Source organism: Eptatretus burgeri, chromosome 12 (assembly GCF_056783735.1).
Source record: "Eptatretus burgeri isolate ZD-2024b chromosome 12, Ebu_testis_v1, whole genome shotgun sequence".
In the NCBI taxonomy this organism is placed as follows: domain Eukaryota; kingdom Metazoa; phylum Chordata; class Myxini; order Myxiniformes; family Myxinidae; genus Eptatretus; species Eptatretus burgeri.
In genome coordinates this window covers 24,824,698-24,845,349 of record NC_140972.1, presented here as the reverse complement: position 1 = coordinate 24,845,349, position 20,652 = coordinate 24,824,698, and the positions used below count along the sequence as shown (strand labels likewise).

At 42.0% G+C, this 20,652-nt stretch overlaps 2 protein-coding genes across 7 annotated transcripts in view; one reads left to right on the top strand and one right to left on the bottom strand.

Moving 5' to 3' along the window:
* LOC147015269 (high affinity cAMP-specific and IBMX-insensitive 3',5'-cyclic phosphodiesterase 8B-like) overlaps window positions 1–20,652 on the top strand; it is a 214,295-nt gene that overhangs the window by 4,232 nt on the left and 189,411 nt on the right. For 5 of the 6 annotated variants that reach the window (XM_085849849.1, XM_085849847.1, XM_085849848.1 and 2 more), the window contains exon 1: window positions 17,897–18,819. The exons of the other annotated variant lie outside the window; for it this stretch is intronic. In XM_085849849.1, coding sequence (XP_085705975.1) covers window positions 18,520–18,819 — 300 coding nt within the window. In that variant the 5' untranslated portion in view covers window positions 17,897–18,519. Of the gene's footprint in view, window positions 1–17,896; window positions 18,820–20,652 lie in introns of those variants that run through there. 6 annotated transcript variants of the gene reach the window in all.
* Window positions 10,926–14,311, bottom strand: LOC147015270 (uncharacterized). The gene has a single exon (XM_085849179.1). It carries the CDS (start codon window positions 13,629–13,631, stop codon window positions 10,926–10,928), a length of 2,706 nt encoding a protein of 901 aa, XP_085705305.1. The 5' UTR covers window positions 13,632–14,311.

The following is a 20,652-nucleotide window of genomic DNA, read 5'->3' as shown; positions in this document are numbered from 1 at the left end:
GCTAAAAAAACATCGCAACGCACCCCTTCAATATCCCACTACACACAAGGAGGGGTTCTGTCTACACATATACTTAATGGCATAACTAACTTCGGGGCACCTGTATGTTTGAATGCCTACGTTTCCTAGAACCGTAACAATATATAGCGTGATATTTCAAAAATATATTGGGCCCGATATGTTCTCGTGGATCAGGCATTGTGTGGCAGAGGTGTGCGTGCTTCTGAGTGCCCTTCTAGTTTTTTAAAAGTGATTCCTCACCATTGAGAGACAGGGCCAAAACTGATGTAGTACTGTATAGCATGATATTTCAAACATGTATTTTGCCCGATATGTTCTCGTGGATCAGGCATTGTGTGGCAGAGGTGTGCGTGCTTCCGAGTGCCCTTCTAGTTTTTTAAAAGTGATTCCTCACCATTGAGAGACAGGGCCAAAACCGATGTAGTACTGTATAGCATGATATTTCAAACATGTATTTGGCCCGATATGTTCTCGTGGATCAGGCATTGCTTGGCAAAGGTATGCGCTTGACCGAGTGCTTCTACTTTCCAATCTGTATCAGTTGTCTTTTCCTTCATTGGTCTGACACACTGTACAAGTATAGTTGGACGGGAAGTTGTACCCCCACCTGATTTGCTTTGTTAGCTGGTGCATACATGGCAGCTGGACTAGGCTGCACCCAATTCGGTAAGTTAACGCCAAGTACGCATTGAGGGCACGAAACTCGCTTGGTGGGGTCAATCCACCTGAAATGATAACACCTGAAGTGGTGTAACCCTGCCATGATTGGCAGTACCAATCGGCGTTCATGCTTGCTGAGCAATCCGCCGGCGCGCAGAGTTAGCTATGCCCGACGGCCTCAGGACCGGGTATTTGGGAGAAACACAAGAGCTTCCTCTCATGGTCGAACTCGAACCCCGGATCCATAACATATTCCATATCAAAAACTAAACTCATGGTGTTGTAAATGTTGAGGATCAGGTGTCTGATTATTTACCTTTGCAAGATAGATATGATGAAAGCTGAAGACAATTATGCATTTGATAAAGCTTGCAAAATATCCAGAATGCCTTATGAAACAAGCTTGGTTCAAATTTGTCCAGATTTGAATGACAAACATATTCCTTTTGCACCAGCAGAGGGTGAAAAACCTTTACCATTGTTGGCCGTTCACTTCCGGTCAGCCATTTTCTCGAGCGATCTATGTCAAAAATTTGGATCTTGAGGTCTGATTTCTAAAATCGTCAATTTCCATCTGATTGCCTTGAAATTTGTACAGGATTTGCACATTGGGCCATGGAATTGGTTCAACAAAAAATATCGATTTTGCTATTTTGACATGTCAACGGTGTCCATGACAACAATTTCACCCGATTTTAATCAAATGGGATATTTTTGTGATTTTATTATTGCCAAACCTCAGAAGTTTTTCTTCAAGATGTTCGATTGAAACTTACACAGCTTATTTTTATGCATGTGTAGTATATGTGCATAAAATCTGGTCAAAATTAGTCAAAGGTCAAGGTCGATGCCATCCAAAACATAACACATATTAGGTGGCAATTAGAAAATATATCGATCAAATTTGTTGTGCATAACATTCCATCATGTTTATTTGGATTTCACACGTTCGTGCTATGCACACCATCTTCCTTATTACTTGCGAAAATCGAAGATTTTCAAGTATATTGGTTGGTTGCGTGTGTTTGGCTGTCTGTCTCGGTCTGCCTGTTTGTTTGTATGTCAATCACCGACACGTCACAATTTGAAACCGATGTTCATGAAACTTCACCACATGGTAGAGTTCGTCATAAGCAAGAAGCCTATTGTTTATAAAGTCAAAAGGTTAACAATTTTGTCGAATTTCAAAATCCTCAATTTTCAACTGATTGAAAGGCAAATTCTGTTCAAATTTCTTATCAGTTCACTGAATTCAACCACCAATTATTTTTGAGGTCAACAGATGTTGAATTTCTAAAATTGTCAATTTTCATCCGGTTGATTTGAAATTTGAAGAGTTGTTGCATGTTTACCTCCAACACCGAAAGTGAAGGTTATGTTTTCACCCCTTTCTGTCTTTGTTTGTTGTTTGTTTGTGTGCAGGATATCTCAAAAAGTGGTGAACGGATCCGGATGAAATTTTGGGGAGAGGTTGGGTTTTTGACAAGGATGAACTGCTTAGATTTTGGTGAAGATCCGGATCCGACTACTCGAATTTTTAAAAGTGATTCTTCACCATTGAGAGATAAGGCCAAAAACGATATGTAGCATGATATCTCAAAAAGTTGTGGATGGATTCAGACGAAACTTGGTGCACACGTTGGGTGTGTGACAAAGAATTGATTCAATTTTGGTGAAGATCTGGATCTGGATATGAGATTATTTCATTATTAAAGTGATTCTTCACCATTGAGAGAAAGGGCCAAAGACGATATAGTACTGTATCGCATGATATTTCAAAAATGTAATGAGCCCGATATGTTCTCGTGGATGAGGCATTGCTTGGCGGAGGTATGCGCTCTACCGAGTGCCCTTCTAGTTGTTTTAAGTGATTCTTCACCATTGAGATGGGGATAAACCGATATATAGCAGGATATCTCAAAAAGTTGTGGACGGATTCCGACGAAACATGGTGGAAACATTGGGCGTGTGGCAAGGACAGATTGTTCCGATTTTGGTGAAGAGCCGAATCCGGATCTAGATACGAGAATTATTTAATTTCTAAAGTGATTCTTCACCATTGAGAGATAGAACCAAAAACGATAATATAGCATGATATTTCAAAAATGTATTGGGCCTGATATGTTCTCGTGGATGAGGCATTGCTTGGCGGAGGTATGCACTCGAACGAGTGCCCTTCTAGTTGTTTATTGATTTCAACCACCAATTATTTTTTAGTTCAACATAGGCCAAAGTTCAACGACTTAGGTGGAATTTCTAAAATCTTCAATGTTCACCCCATTGAATTTAAATTTGAAGAAGATTTGCGTATCAGGTCACTGAATTCACCAAACAAGTATTTTTAAGTATTTTACAGAACACCTGTATTTTTGACCTTAAAAGATGATGCCGATGTTGACCTTAAAAATACAGGTGTTTTACAGAACACCTGTATTTTTAAGGTCAACATCGGCCAACTTTCTAAAATTGTAAATTTTCATCCGATTGACTTCAAATTTGAAGAGTATTTACATATTTGGTCTTTGAATTCAAAAACCAATTATTTTTAAGATAAAATTTGTTTTATGGATTTCGCAGACATCGTGCTCTGCACAACATCTTTCTTGTTTTGTCTGTGTGTCGATCGCCTGGAGGTCACAATTTTCAACCAATCTTCAAGAAACGTCAACACATGGTAGCGTTCGTCATAAGCAAGAAATCTATTGTTTTTGAGGCAAAAGGTCAATTTAGGCCAAAGGTGATCAACTTTGTTAAATTTCTAAAATCCTCAATTTTCATCTGATTGACTTTATATTTGAACAGGATTTGCAAATAAGGTCACTGAATTCAACCAGCCAATTCGATTTTGGTTAAGGTCCGGATGTGTAATCTAGCCTTTTAGTGGCTCATGGGATACAAAATGTAAACTGTTCAGGTTGGCAGAGGGATGCACTCTACTGAGGCCATTCTAGTTGGAATGGAACACACCCCTGCAGGTAGATATGCCCTGGCTTCTTGAGGTGTCTATCGTAGGTTTGAGTCTCGATCCAGGTATAAACTGTCTCCCTTCTGCTTTACAGCATTGTGTGTGCCGTCCAGATGAAAGACGTCAAGCCAGAAGACCTTTTTCCCAACGGTGGTTGTGGTGGACGTTAAAGATCCCACGATAACGGAATAAAGTGGATGGCATTGGCCTCTTTGCCTTATAAGACCCTTACTCTGATTTTTGACATGTGGCTGTCCCTTGACAGTCTATGAGGGAAGCCTTCAATAGGCACAGCAGAACAGATTCGGTAATTTACCAGAACATTTATCGTGGAAGGAGTCTATAGAAAGAGACAATGATAATGACGTAAGACTGTAAGAGCGACTCATGATGAAAGTTTAATGATGATCGATCCCATTACTCTGTTTGCTCAATTCTTTATTCGGCAAGAGCTCGCACATGTCGTTAGTGGTTTGCAGTAATACGCAATTTTAACAAGTCCAGGAAGGTGTGTGTTCCATTACCCAATTGAGCTTGCCAAGTTCGTCGTTTCTTATCAAACGTTTCGTTGGAGTGCTTCCTTATACAAGGAAATCTAACACAGGTGGAGGCCATTCAGCCCGTCATGCCTGCGCGAATACCATACTAATTTATCTACACAAAATCCAAGGAAGAGAATGCAAAATTTTAATTAATCAATTTTATTTTATTTTATTTTTTGTAGTTTTTTTCCCCTAAACTTTTCTTCTTCGTACACATGCACACCAACAGCGGACCCCACCAACAGCACTTTGCACACATGCGCATAATCACCCATCAATGCTCAAACTACCAAACAATCCTATCAACATCCCCATACCCCACTATCTCCATAACTTCCAGGTACCTATCTAATTCTAATTTGAACTTATCTACTGTTTCTGCTGCCACTACCTTTCCAGTGAGACCATTCCATGCATTAACTACTCTCTGAATAAAAGACCCCTGCCCTGCTACCGTCTTAACTCTCCTCTTCTTTGCTCTCAGGCTATAGCCCCTGGTCCTATCACTGTCTACTCTGTTAAATAATTCATCTTCACCTATTTTATCTATACCTTTCATTGTCTTAAACATCTCTATCATATCTCCTCGTAACCGTCTCCTTTCTCATGTATAAAGCCCTGTCTCCTTCAGCCGCTCCTCATAGCTGAGTCAAGCGAGACCCAGAATCAATCTAGTAGCCCTGCACTGAACCTTCTCTGTGGCATCTATGTCCTTCCTGATTTGTGGTGATGAGAACTGCACACAATATTCTAGATGTACCCTCACTAAATTCCTGTACAATGTTAACACCACCTCTTTTGATTTATATATGATCCCCCTCCGAATACAGCGTAAACCCCAATTTGCTTTACCTATAGCTGCCTGGCATTGTGCTGCCTGCTTACCTCCCATATCTATTACCAACCCCAGATCCTTCTCCTATATGACACGTACCAAAATTACTCCTTGTATCCTGTAATCTCTATTTTCATTGTTCTTTCCCATCTCCAACACCTTACACTTGCTCAGGTTAAATTCCATCTGCCAATCTTTTGCCCAATCTATGCAAGTGTCAATACTTTCCTGAATCTGATCACCACCCCCTTAGTCCGAATGTTGGCCAGAAAAGCGTGCATTAGGGTCCGCACAATGTTTTTCTGCATTTTTGTGATCACCAGACCATCTGAATGAATATTCCGATTGATGCCACTCTGGCACCCTTGAGCATTTTTGTGGAAACCCATTAATATGCAAATTAGCGGTGGCCATTGTCGAAATTACTATTTTTCTTAATATCTCCAAAAGTAACCCTCCAAATAGCCTGGTTGAGGTGTCTACACCCATGTTTTTAGGGTCACTGGTCATGATAAACCCACTTAAAATTTAATAACATTTAAATTTAGCTCATTAATATGCAAATTAGCAGTCGCCATTATCAAAATAACAATTTTTCTTAATATCTCCAGAAGTAAGCATCCAAAGAGCCTGGTTGAGGTGTCCAAACACATATTTTTAGGGTCACTGGTCATGATAAACCCACTTACAATTTGATAACATTAAAATTTAGCTCATTAATATGCAAATTAGCATAAGCCTACCCCCCTGAATTTGTCCTCACCGAACGGCGTTTTTGCAGTGCAGTTATACAACAACAACAACAAAACTGTTTGAAAATAACTTGCGCAGAGCCGTTTATCCCCAGTACAGTCGTGAAGAAATGGCTGATCTCAGAAGATCAACAGCATGAACTGTTTCTGATCAAGTAAGTTGAGGCTTGTAATGTAATGAAAGAAACATGGAGAACTGAGTTTTAAGTAAGAGTAATGTCTTCTGATACAGTGGAATGATCGATATTATTTGCAAGCAAGTTTTTATTTATTTATTATTTAACATGATCTGTCTGAAAGCAACTGTGTATTTTATTGATTTTTAAAAGTACACAGGGTGGAACCTGTTTCCTGAGAATTTTTAAAAATACGAACAAAGAAATTAAATGTTTACTGATGTTTTATAATTACCTCTATTGGTACAGATTGAGGCTCCATCACCATGGGGAGACTGTTTCTTCAGTCCCTGCGATTCAACTAAAGCTGGAAAACCTCTGGTAACAGTTGGTCCAGACAGAGTGTGAAGTATCATCCGGTCAAGCAAAACAAGACAAGGTGGTATACATCAGTGGTTCCCAACCTGTGGTACGCGAGGGCCTTCCAGGTGGTTCGCGAGCACTTTCGGGCTCAACCTTAAAAAAAAAAAGATTTTGAAAAAAAAAAAAAATTAAAAAAAGAAAAAGAAAAAAAATGAGCTCATAGATATCCAGGCTGACTTGACAGCAAAGACGAAGCACAAGGAATGCTCTCCTATGAACTTCTGGGTGACCATGGCCTCCTCGTACCCGACATTAGCCCGTCACGCTGTTCCCCAGCTACTGATTTTCCCCTCTACGTGGGAGTGCGAGCAGGGTTCTCAGCCATGATGACCATCAAGTCAAAGAGCTGGAACCGTCTTGCTGCGCCCGGGGATGATTTCCGATGTGCTGTGAGCAAAGTTATGTCCCGCATCGAACAGCTGGTGGAGAAGAAACAGATGCAGCCCTCGCATTAAATTTTGTTCTTTGTTGACAGTTAGTTCATTAATGTGTTCTACTTGTGAATAAATTTATATCTTATCGAATTGAGTTTTTCTGGAACCAAGTAGTACGCGGCGGCGGTATGGGACCTCCAAGTAGTACTCGATCAGAAAAAAGTTGGGAACCACTGGTATACATGAAGAGCTTGAACAGAGATTACAGGCAGACGAATCTATCGAGCTCAAATGCCATAGAGATTGTATGTCAACGTACACATCATGCTCACACATAGAAAGGCACTTGAAACGAATGAGTAATGTCTGTTTGGAAGATGCTTCAACAAGCAAAAGAAGCCGCCGTTCAAAGACGACAGTATTTGACTTTAAAGAACACAAGAGAACCTACTGAAGAAGTGGGCCTATAATATAATATGCACACATTTAGTCAGATAGCCCACAATCTCACAGATATGTCTAAGGGGCACATAGTCACAGAGGTGACCATTCACAATGAAGAGAAGCCATCACGCATACGATCTGATGCAGAGGACCGAGATAAGATAAGGAGAAAACTCCAGTCCTGTATCGACCCACTTGACCAAAACGAACATGCAGACAGAGTTGTCAACATTGTAACTGGCAGAATTGGACCGGAAAAGGTGAACGCACCAAGGGCAGTTGACATTGGCCGAGCACAGATGCATTCGTATGAAGAAAGCTGGCCAGCAGGATTTAACGCTCCCTTATCTAAACAAGTCATAACTACGGCAGTGACACGGAAAGTCATGCGTGTGGAATATACTGAAGTTTGTGATCCAAATCTCATCTACTCCAGGGTCATGGGACTCCAACAAAGTCGAAACATCAAACTATGTGATGTCTTAGAGTACGAGCTTGCACCTGTGCCAACATTAATGTTCGATGAAAAGGGGGAGATGACAATAGCAAAGACCAAGTCGACATTGAAGAAGAATCTCCAAGTGGAAATCTCAACAAGACTGGGTCCACAACCTGAAGTCACCATCTTAGATGGTTGTGCAATCCTCTGGGTTATTCATTGGCCTAACAGGCAAATTGTGCAAGACCCTGTTGACAACTTCACGAGCTACATCATGGCAAAGGTGGACAAATCAGATGTATATCTGGTATTTGACAGATATCATGATTTCAGCATCAAGAGTGGAACAAGATTAGCAAGAGCTGGGCAGCAAGCTTGCAGGTGCCACAGATTGAACCGCCAGACTCCACTGGCTCCACAGCTGGTGGTTCTGTCAGTAACTGAGAACAAAGTTCAGCTGATAGACCTGATTTGCCAGAATTTGATTGACGTTAGTCAACAGAGAAAGCAGTGCTAACACAGGTTCGTCATTACGGGACAGGAATCTATCCCATTGGAAATACACCATGGAGCCCAAAGGTGTCGCACTGATTTGAAGACGATGCATGAGGAGGCAGATGTCATCATGATTCAGCAAGTCGCTAAAGTTGCCGAAGATGGCGCAAAATGCATCACAGTCATCTGTGATGATACTGATGTGTTCATCTTGCTTGTGTATCACTTCGCAGAACTTCATCTGCAATGCTGCATAACAATGGAAGCAACATGTCCTGGCCGATCGTTGATCGACATTGGAGCCACTGCGAGAAAGCATGCCGGGATGGTGCAAGACCTACTAGCTTTACACGTACTGACAGGTTGCGACACTGTTGCCCAGATGTATGGTAGAGGTAAACTGACTGGCAAGAAGACACTCACAGCAGGCCATTCACTTCAAAAACTTGGGAATGTGGAGGCATCTATTGACGATGTCATCACCGAAGCTACTGCGTTCATGGCTGTTTGCTATGGTAGCAAGGAGAGAAGCAACATGTCTGATGCTCGCAAAGAGATGTGGTCTATGAAGATGGTGAAACCAAATGTCATCAAAGCACCAGACCTAAAGGCTCTGCCACCAACTACAGAGTCCTTTGAACAAAACGTGCGACGCGCTCATATCCAGACAGCAATATGGAAGTCAGCTGCTGAGCTGCAACCACCATCTCTGGATCCCACTCAGTACGGATGGAAACGTGATGTAGACGGGTCAATATACTGCCTGACCCCCAAAAAATTGCAAATTTTTGTTTTATGCTTATTTCTAGTAGTTTATGATGTGGAAGACAACATATTAAAAGTTGGACAATTTTGACGCATGGGAAAGTCCCTCAGTGATGTCAGAAAACAAGATGGCTGCCGGCAGATAAAACGTCAAAAAATTGACTGATAATCATCAGACCACTAACAATTTAAAGTTAATTTTGCACCAATATTTGTATTATGGTCGTTGCTGGTAGTTTATGCAGTGCTAATCCTGAGACCATTCGCAATTTAAAGTAAATATTTGCACAAATATATGTTTTTGATTGTTTCTGCCAGTCTATGACATGGAAAGCAACATATAAAAAATTGGACAATTTTGACACATGTGGAAGTACCATATGCCTTCTAGTCTTAGATTGCAGTTTCATCGTCCTCCTCCTCCTCCTCTATCTCTGGTTCAACACTCATATTGTCACATTTGCTGTCCTGGCAATGTCCACACGCACTGGTGCATTCTAATCCATGTTTCCTACATGAACACATTAGTGTTTTGCACCCCCCTGAACAGTTGCAGCGAATCATGTGAAGTAGTATGTCTGGAGCAGGGCTTTTGTCTGTCATCACTGGAACAAGTTTTCCTCCTTCTACCTTCCATCCCCACTCTGTTGGCTCCATTCCACAACAAAGGCCCATCCATTCCATTACCTGGTAATAGGTCCGCAAAGAATGAAACTTGCAGGCAGCGGATGTCGGGGGCAGTCTTTCAGGAGTGACAAATGCCTTAGCCCTTGCAACCTTTTTGCAGAGAATGTTGTATCTGATCGATGCCAATGAGTCGTTCTGATTTGCTTTAAACAATGCCACCATTGCTCTGCAGCCTGCAGTTTCTATAACATCCTGACTCTGCTGTGGTTTACAGAACACCTTTGAGCTGTCTATCAGTTCCTTTTCTTTCTTGATGATTCTTTGAAACCCTGACTTCTTTCCAATCCCAAAGACACGAGACGTTGCGTCACAGCCAGTTAATGCATGAAGGAACAATATATCTCTGCAGGCTGCATTTCCAAGTATCTGCTGAAGGACTTTGATATTGTAGACATTTGATTTTGCCTTGTCAGAACGGAAATAGAGTTCAATGCAGTTTGTCTCCACCATATAGAAGAGCAGGACGAGAAGGAGATCTGTATCTTCTCCAATGAGGGTTGTAGATCTGGAAGCCGCATTTGCGACGGCTGCTTTTGCAATCTCAACATCAGCATCTCCCTCTGCTTGGATCACTTTTCACAGCCTTCCTTGCGTAACACCTCTATAATCAACAGTATCATTGCCTGCTTGTTTGACTCATTCGACAGAAAGTCCTCCTTTTTCCCAACAAATTTTGTTGACTCCGTAATGTTAACCTTGGTGGCATTCTTGTTTCTATTCCGACATTGATGAGAACAGTCCTTTGTGCTTGGCCCAGCCTCATAACCATCAAACACAACAGTAGCTTTGCCATAGTGTCTGACTGTAAATGAGGCATATTCATCTGCAATGGAACTGTAGGTGAATCCCTCTGTCCACTTTAAGCGGTGAATAAGTGATCCCCCATCAAGAACATAGTGATCTGTTCCTGGAACTGTCTGGTTGACAGCATTGTCAGATTTGGTTGTAGCATAATTCCTTATTGCCTCCGCCAACTGTGGTTTATCTGGCTGGCGCAGGATGTTTTTTTGCCTCAAAAAGAGACATTGGGTATGGGCAGAGTTCATATTTCATCACTTCACCTATCTGGAGATCTCCCGTCTGTGACACGACTAAGAACCTCTGGAATAGTAACGCTGGATCTATTGTGCGGTCCTCAGCAACTTTGACTGCCCTGCTGGATGCAAGTGTCTTGACTTTAGAACTCCTTTTGTGTGAATAGGAGTAAGCTGGGTGATCATCCATCTTCTTGACAATGTCACTACCTACTTTGAATAGGTCATGAACATTGACATCCTCATTTGCAGTAACCCCTGTGATGATATTGCGTAATGACTTGTCATCAGAAAATGGTGTGAAGCTATCCAGTTTTTCGGCAACTTTGCCACGATCAGCTTCATCTCGACTCACCCTGGATGTTGTCAACTCCTAATGTTGTTCACTTGTTGAGTAGCTACTCGAGGTCAGTTCTTGCATGGCAAGGTTGTAGGAGGACGATATAGTTGAAGACAGAGTCCAAACTGCTCTCTGGTGCTCTGACATCCCACTTCCTCGAGTCAGCCCCCCTTGGCTTTTCAGTGAGCACATTAATGTCTGTTCTATCACAAGATCAGAGCCTAGGCCAGCCCAGTATTGGTCACTGCGCCGGATTACATGATAACCAGATTGGAACTTCTGATGAACCTCAGGGTTGTCATCCTCTAACGCAAGCATCTTCTCGAGATAGAGTCGAGCTGACTTCAGGTAATTGGGATGGCCAGCAGCTGCAAATATCGGCAAGCAAGCTGATATGGCTTGGAGATGCATCTCACAGGACCCTGTCCGATCAGCTGCCACAAGTGCCCTTGCAATTCCCAACATACGCTGGTAGTTGATCCAAAGTGCACTGGTTTTTGAGTCCTTTGCAAGTTTATTCCTTTCCTGATTCAATCTATTGTCAATGAAATGAATGCACTCTGATTGCAACACAAACTCTATAGTGTCACTTTCGACAGTCTCCAGGGAAATGTACAGTCGCTTCAGTTCTGCCACTTGTTCTTGAAACCCAGGGTCAACTTCCACAATCTTGCCAACAACCTGACGTGTAAGACACTGATCCACAAGCAAATGGCCACGAAAAGCACGTTGCACCGCCTTCCCACTCAGCATGTGCACAACAGCATTTTGACCAGACACTGTTTCCAGGATCTCTTTCAGTCCACTTTCATCCATCAAACTTCCAATGGCACCCAACAAATTCATTAATGTTAGGAAGCTCCCAAGCAGTAGCACTGCATTATGGATTGGGTTATCAGCAGGAAGAGCATTCACTATCTCAGAGGCCTTCCAAAACAGCGGTTTGTCAAATGTGATGATTGCTGGCATGTTGTGTTTTGATGCAAGTTTGCTCAGGTAATCAAGAGTTGACAAGATGCAGGTTTTGTCACCTGGGTTCATATCAATCATTGGGAGAAACTGTATTGAGGCTTTCCCTGGGTGATCACACTCCTCATGCAGAAAGTGCATCATGCCTTGCCAATTTGGTGCACTCTTTTCGAAGCAAAATGACATCTCCCATAATATGTCAATTGTGCGATCACAAATTGATAACAAAGGGAGGGGCTGAAATTTGAGGTTGCGGTTGATGTGCTCTGCATAGCGGTAATCTATTATATTGATCTTCATCAGTTCGACGAGCTTCCTGTCAGACATTTTCTTTCTCGATATGATGTGGCTAGATTGCCGCCCTGGTGTAATAGCTGCTATCATGCCCATCCCATGAAAGGTACCCTTTCCATCCAACGTTATGATGTTGTGGTCCACATTGTCTCCAGCAAATAACAAGGATGTATCAAGAATGTCGGTGTCACCTCCAAACACATCCGGAGCAAGAGAAGAGGCTGCATTTACTTCAAACCATTGCACTTTGGAGTAAGATGAGGAAAAGCCAAAGGTTGATAGACTATCTATCAAGAAACGAGACCTATACAAGTGATGCATTTGCACTGCAAGACCAAGCTGCAATGGTGCAATTACAGCCCTTGGACGCACTGCTTGGATGACTGCTTGTCCAATACCAGCAACCTCCCTAGATGTATCTTTCCCGACCAAAATATGCTGCAGCAAGAATCGCAGGCTAGCTGGGACATACCCCAATGCAACAGTAAGGCTTAGGTCTGCAGTAGTTGGGTATGTATCCCCATGTGGTGCAACTGTTGTTTTTATGTCACTTCTTATTAGTTTTGCAGCAGTCTGAAGAATTGCACGTTTTTGTGCTTCTTCATCATTTTCTCGTGGTGCATTGTAGTGGTCACGGAGGATCTGGGACGTTTTTTCTCTGAATGTCACAATGTCTTTTAAGCCTCTACCCTCTGCCATGAATATAGATTCACCATATCGTTTTTTAAGCTGTTCCTTCATGTATTGGTTCCCATATGCATTGGATTCACTATCGCCTAGGTATTGTTCCATTCGAGCCACGAGGTCTGTAATTGTTAACTGTTCCTCATCATTGTCTTCAAGAAAAGAGCACACCTTATCGAAAGCCTCATTCTGGTCACTGTCCTTAGGCCTTCCCATTTTTCGTCTCTTGTTTGACTCAGTCGGCTTGAACCATTGTGGAATGTCTCGCATTGTGCGAAAATTAATGTTGCAGGACTTGTGGTACACACAGTCAGCTGCATGGAGATCACCCTCAAAATATTCAATGCGGCCTTGAACAGCAATGGCCCATTCATCGCTCCTTGTTTTGCAATGAACTGATATAGTTTTAACAAATGTGTCAGTCTTCACGTAGCCAAAACTGGCTGTTTCTGCATGGCCTCGCTTTGGGTCCTCTTCCTTAACTTCAGTGCCGCAGAAAAGGCAATGTGTTTTACTGTGATATGGTCCCAGGGAAATGCGAGCACTGCTCTTGACTGATGGACCTGATTCCGCATGATCCTTCTTGGTTAAAGCAATGTCCTTTTTGTTTATGTGATTCACTCGACATGATTTGTGAACACTGGTACCAGCTAGAATTCTGATGTCAACACCCCTTTCGGCACTTGCACGGTTGATGCCTTCTGCTCCTTTCTCACGAACTAATACTGTTTCCTCACAGTCCAATCCCCTTTGGCATAAAGGGCAGGTCTCTTTACCATATAAAGAGTTCATTTTCTATCTTTGAAAATATGAGATCTTTTAGAAGCATGCAGTCAATTTACATTGGCCATATACATTGAATGCCATCAGAGCATTCTCCGCCCCTGAAACCGAGATATTTATGTAAGATATATATAAGGAGGAAACATACGATGGAATAATCTGCATAGTGGTTCGTTTTCGACGTAGTGAATCGTGCATGGTTTTGTGACATTTTTATCATGTCAAAAATTTTTACTTTCCCATCATCCATTTCTGTCCAACTTTTGATATGTTCCGAAGTAAGTCTTAAAATATAAGGTAATGCAATAAAACAAATATTTGCAATTTTTTTGGGGTACGGCTGTTCTGGTTGTATATTGACCCGTCTAATGAGGCATCAAGATCATTACTTCCAATTATGCTGCCGCCCAACGTCGCTCTTGTACCACCAGATATCTTGAGCTAATACGATGTGGATGTTCCTCTGACAAGCAATGCTACACAGCTCAATGCCGCTGCACAGCAGCCAAGTTACCATGCACAGTTTTCTGTACGTGCCATGGAGATACTGGCTGCAGGAATGAGCGCACCAAGACAGCTGCTGCATTTGCCCTTGAAGCCTTGATGATGACTCTGACACTGAATGAGACACCAAGCACTGAAGTAGCCTTCATAAGGTTTACAAACCTGTTATATATATATATATATATATATATATATATATATATATATATATATATATATATATATATATATATATATATATATATATATATATATATATATATATATATATATATGTATATATATATATATTTATATATATATTTATATATATATATATATATATATATATATATATATATATATGTATGTATATATATGAACATTTGATTTACACAGGAATGTCTTATTTTGTTCATGTTGTTAGCTGCTTTCATTGCATACTGTCGAATTGTTGAATCTGTATGAATACTAAAGTGATCTATATTCACAAAGACTGAAGTGTTTTTTTTCGATCTATATGTCTATTTATCTACATTTTCAATAATGGCAACTGCTAATTTGCATATGAATGAGCTAAATTTCAATGTTGTCAAATTGTAAGTGGGTTTATCATGACCAGTGACCCTAAAAACATGGGTTTGGACACCTCAACCAGGCTGTTTGGATGCTTACTTCAGGAGATATTAAGAAAAATTGTTATTTGGACAATGGCGACTGCTAATTTCCATATTAATGAGCAAAATTTAAATCTTATTAAATTTTAAGTGGGTTTATCCTGACCAGTGACCCTAAACACATGGGTGTAGACACCTCAACCAGGCTATTTGGATGCTTACTTTTGGAGATATTAAGAAAAATAGTAATTTCGACAATGGCCACCGCTAATTTGCATATTAATGGGTTTCTACCAAAATGCTCAAGGGTACCAGAGTGGCATCAATCGGAATATTCATTCAGATGGTCTGGTGATCACAAAAATGTAGAAAAACATTGTGCGGACCCAAATGCAAGGTCATCTTGGAAAATGGTGTTTGACATCCGGACTACCTCTGCTATCCACCTTACCTACAAACTTTGTGTCATCTGCAAATTTGGAAATCCTTCTATTTACCCCATTATCCAAATCGTTGGTGTAAATCATGAATAGTAATGGTCTGAGTACTGATCCCTGACGTACCCCACTACTTACATCCTCCCAGCAAGACATCCTCCCACTTACAGCCATTCTTTGCTTCCTATCACAAAACCAGTTTGCAATCCAATTAGCTACCTGAACAGCCACTCCACAAACCCTCACTTTGGTTAGCAACCTCTGATGTGGTACCTTATAAAATGCCTTCTTAAAGTCGAGATATACTATTTCCACTGCCTTTCCCTCATACACCCAATCAGACACTGCTTCATAGAACTCTCAAAGATTTGTTAAACAGGAACTACCTTTGGTAAACCCATGCTGACTACCTTTAATTAGTTTGTATTTGTTTAAATGGTTCCTAATCCGGTCCTTAATTAATGTCTCCAACACCTTCCCCACAACTGAAGTCAAACTAACAGGTCTATAGTTTCCCAATTCTTCTCTGGATCCTTTCTTAAATAATGGTGTTACATTTGCTACTCTCCAATCCTCCAGTACCTGTCCTGACTCCAGGGAACTATTGAAAGTATCCGTTAACATCTCGCTTACCTGCTCAGCCACCTCCATCAATACTCTCGGTTGCATATTATTTGGACCCGGAGCCTTATCTTCTCTAACATTTCCAAGCTGTTCCTTTGCTTACTCCACTCCAAGCTGGATCTTCTGTAAAAGCCCTTCCTCAACTCTTCGATAGATATTCTCAGCTATTGGTAATTCTCCAGACTGTTTTTGTGTAAAAGTTGAAGAAAAATACCTGTTTAATAAGCCTGCCATCTCACTTTCATCACTAACCACTCTCCTGGTGCTATTCCTCAATGGGCCCACACTGGTCCTGACCTGTTCTTTTCCCCTGATATACTTAAAGAAAGTCTTCTTGTTATCTTTAATATTCTTAGCCATGTCCTTCTCACACTCTCTTTTGGCTTGCCGAGTTATTTTCTTAACTTGCCTCTGTTTACTGCGAGAGTGATATAAATATCAGATAAGACAGAAGATAAGAGAAGATTACGAAGAGAAGATAAAGCTCCGGGTCGAGATAATATGCACCCAATAGTGTTCATGGAGGTGGCTGAGCAGGTAAGTGAGATGTTAACGGATATTTTCAATAGTTCACTGGAGTCAGGACAGGTACCGGAGGATTGGAGAGTAGCAAATGTAACACCATGATTTAAGAAAGGATCCAGAGAAGAATTGGGAAACTATAGACCTGTTAGTTTGATTTCACTTGTGGGGAAGATGTTGGAGACATTAAATAAAGACTGGATGACAAACCATTTTTAAACTCAAGGTTTACTCCTTGAGTGCTGAAGCCACTTGGTGAGCGCTCTCCAAGCTGAATCAGGACCGGATTTAGGCATGGGCAAGCTGGGCAGTTGCCCAGGGGGCCTCCACATATTTCATGAAAAAAGAAATTGTAAGGAAAAATATATTTGTGAGTGCCTGAATGGTAGTTGGTAGTTAGTGGAACAGATATGATATTCATCTTATCTCATTCTCTATTTTATAGAGAAGTTCAGATTCTTTGTTCTTGAAAAATATACTTTTCAACCTCTGCCATCGAAGATGGACGGAGGTTACTGTTTTCACCCCTGTCTGTTTGTTTGTTTGTTTGTTTGTGAACAGTATTACTGAAAAACTCCTCGACGGATTTCGACGAAACTTGGTGGGGGGATTAGGTATGGTCCAAGGATCATGCCATTAGATGTTGGACTTGGTCCAAAGTCCAATATGGCCGCTATGGCGGCCATTTTGAAAAAATATTTGAATTTTTTTTTGCATTTCTACGTTTTAAGTGATTTCCAACCCCCCCAAAAAATTTTGTTAGAGAAAAAAAAACAAAATTTTGCTACTTTTTTTCAAAAAAATTTCGATTTTATTTGAAAAAAATTTGAATTATTTTTTGCATTTCTACATGTTTTAAGTGATTTCCAATCCCCCCCCAAAAAAATTGTTTCAGAAAAAAAAAACAAATTTTGCAACTTTTTTTTTGAAAAAAATTTCGATTTTTTTTTTTTTTTTTTTGGCATTTCGACATGCGCGTCGATCTAGTTTAGTTTATTCAATCGTGGCTCAGTAGAGTCTGATCCGTTTTGACCTACAATGAATAGGATATCAGGTTCACTTAAGTGACCCAGCAGTATTGGCGGCGGAGGTTTTGCACTCTACCGAGTGCTCCCCCTCTAGTTGGATGACTGTAAATATGTCTTGTCACCTTTTTAGTATTCTAGAGTAGGGTGGGCCTCCACTACTGAAAGCTGCCCAGGTGCCAACACATGTCTAAATCCGGCCCTGAGCTGAATGGTAATGGAACTTAAGGCTGCTCTCATCTTCCCATCAAAAGTTTGACCTTGATAATAATATAACAGATCCAATGAAATTATTGTGTTTATCAATTCGATCCTCCATGTTCAGGAAAGATGCGAATCACTTGTCTAACATTAATGTTATTCCAGATTAACACTGTTGGGTTGTTTTATAATATTTATTTATTTTTATTTGTTGCATGCGTGCACAAGGCCATGCAGCCCACGTCACAGGTCGATTTGAATTCTCCACTGGCGCTGCCTGTTTTTCTATTGGCTGAGGCTGAGTCTGTTTGCATTGACGTCACCGCCGAGAGCCCATTCTGCGCGGTGGAGAACGGGGGGGGGGGGGTCGTCGACGCACGCAACACTCGCACTGCTTGTGGCTCTGGACCGTGGGAGTCAAGGAGTCGAAGGCGCGACGATGCGACATGTCCGGATAATCATGCACGGCAAGTTACCGTGCGCGGAGCCCCGGTCGTGATGATGACTTAGGGGGGCCTCTGGAGCAAAAATGGCATTTCGAACGTTTGTCATCCTGCCTCCTGTTTGTCGAAGTGTCGGTGATAGTCCATCGCTCGGCGCCGCACTCCCTCCTCCGATCAGCAGCTCCTCCACTCTGAGCCAGTTCTGATCATCCACCACCATCACATCCACGCTCTTCCGAGCCATCGGCACCATGTCCACGTTCCCCACCTGCAAACCTCGTCTATCTGTACTCACTCTCGCTCTTCATCCTATTGATTCTCATTTTGATCTTACTACCTGCTCGTTCTTCGTTCCTCGCTGCCCTTGATTTTCTTGACCCTCAACTCGTCGACCCCCTTTTTGTGGCTTTCCTGCAAACCTCTGCACATCTACCGCCCTTTCTTCTTTTCAACTTGTCATCGTCTTTTAATTTATTTATTCCTCCTAACCTGCTTGAGCGCCACCCCTTACCTTGCACATTACCCACCTCGCCAACACCTCTGGAATGGGGTGTGCCCCCAGTATTCATGTCTCGCAGAGCGGGGTCATCTACTGCCGAGAGTCGGACGATTCCACATCCCCGCACCAGACTGCCAGCGTGTCCCAGGCTGGAGTCGCTGCCACGGCCGTTCATGGGCTGTTCATCAAGAAGGACACTTCGCTGTCATTGTCGGTGTCCGAACCGGCGTGTCCCGGACTGTCCGTCGCGTGTCCTGCACATGCGGCCGTGGCAAGGATGAACCGCAGAGGGCTCGATTCGTTCAGCACCGAAGCTGAGACGCAGACGAGCCGCTCCAGTATCAAGGTCAGGTGGCGAGGAGTACTGTGTTGTCGTGATGCGTGTTGCTTTAACCGCCCACGTGTGTTGGAAGCGGTGCTGATGGTGAAAGATCCGTTCGTAAAGTTCCCCTGGCCATGATGATCGCAATAGTCCAACAAACGCAAACGTTATTTACGTTTCAATGTACAAGTATCTTGAGTTCGGTTCGGCAGGATGCCCTGGACATGCGCACACTCTCCTCTGAGCTGTCTAGCCTGGGTTTAAATCCCACCTATAAACTCTCATTCCGGTGTTCCTCGGGCAGGGTGATTCATCAGTGTGTGTCGTCTCTCTGATGGACATCAGACTGGCATCTCATCTGCTGGCATTAGTCGGTATATGTTAAATATCTCGTGGTGTTCTTCGCAAATATTTGGCGAGATATCATCGTCACCCTGAACAAATTCCAAATTCCTGCCCCAAATACTTAGTCGAAGTGAGACTTGCCCACCCCCCCCCCCCCAAAAAAAACTTTGTCTGTCTGTCTGTCTGTCTATGAGCAGGATATCTCAAATAGTTATGGATCATTTCAGATGAAACTTGGTGTACATGTTGTGTGTGTGTGTGTATGTGTGTGACAAGGACTAATGAATTCGATTTCGGTGAACATCCGAATCCGGATCCGAATACTAAAAGTTTTTATTTTTAATCTTGCAAGTGTTTCTTCACCATCGAGAGATGGAACCAAAAACGATGCACTGTATAGCATGATATTTCAAAAACTTGTGGAAGGATTCCGACGAAACTTGGTGGACAGGATGGGTGTCCGACAAGGACGAATTGATTAGATTTTGGTGAAGATCCAAATCTGGATCCAGATACTAGCATTTTCTAAGTGATTCTTCACTATTGAGAGATGGGGCCAAAAATGATATATAGTATGATATCTCAAAAAGTTGTGGATGAGTTGGTTGGGTGACAAGAATTAGTTTATTAGATTTTGGTTCAGGTCCGGATTCAGATCCAGCGTATCAGTGGGATACAAAACGTAAACTGTTCAGCCTAGCGGAGGTATGCGCTGTACCGAGTGCCGTTCTTCTTTTCAGCTTGAATTAGTTTGTGCAAAAGCCCCAAAATGCAGTTTTTGTTTTGTTAACTTGGTTGTTTTGTTCAACCCATCGGTCCAAAATACCGTAGAGAGCATTATCGTGATTGTATTGTTCACCAGAGCCCCTTATAGCATAAAATTGACTCCAGTTGTTGATCATAACCTTGTGAGAAATCACATTGGATATCGCTCAATTATTCATCGCCATTTCCTTCGCATGGGATGTGTGTACTTCCAGGTCCCCTTTCATGCTGTTGAGTTACCCGAAAGTCTTGACGTTTTTGGTCATTCCACTGTGCTGTTGACTCAGATAATTTACTGCTGGTGACGTTGATAATGCAACAAAGCAGGTGGAGGTGGAAGAATGGCATGCACATGATGCTCAGGATGGTGCAACGATGATGTAATCATGATCCATAATATACTGTATGGTCGAGCAATGATTGTAAAGTTGATCCTGCCAATCGTCAGACAATGACGTAAGCATGATCCCGGCAATGGTCTGACAATGACACACGAGTGTGACCCCAGCGGCAGTGCAACGACGACGTAAGCATGATCCCAACGATGTAATAACGATTTCCTTACAGGACGCTGCTGTATTTTCCCGCATTTTTATTATTGTTCGAACGCGTGCACTTCGCGCGCCATAGGAAACACACCATTGTCGATGGGTGGGAACCTTTGGGACATGTCCATGAGCTCTTTAACTTTGTTTGTTTGCTAAAACTCACACAAAATGAGCCGAAGTCTCAGTTTACATTTTTGCT

What these genes read in the sequence shown, in the direction of transcription:
- LOC147015270 (XM_085849179.1), bottom strand. Translation starts at nt 13,631, where the DNA reads ATGAACTCTTTATATGGTAAAGAGACCTGCCCTTTATGCCAAAGGGGA.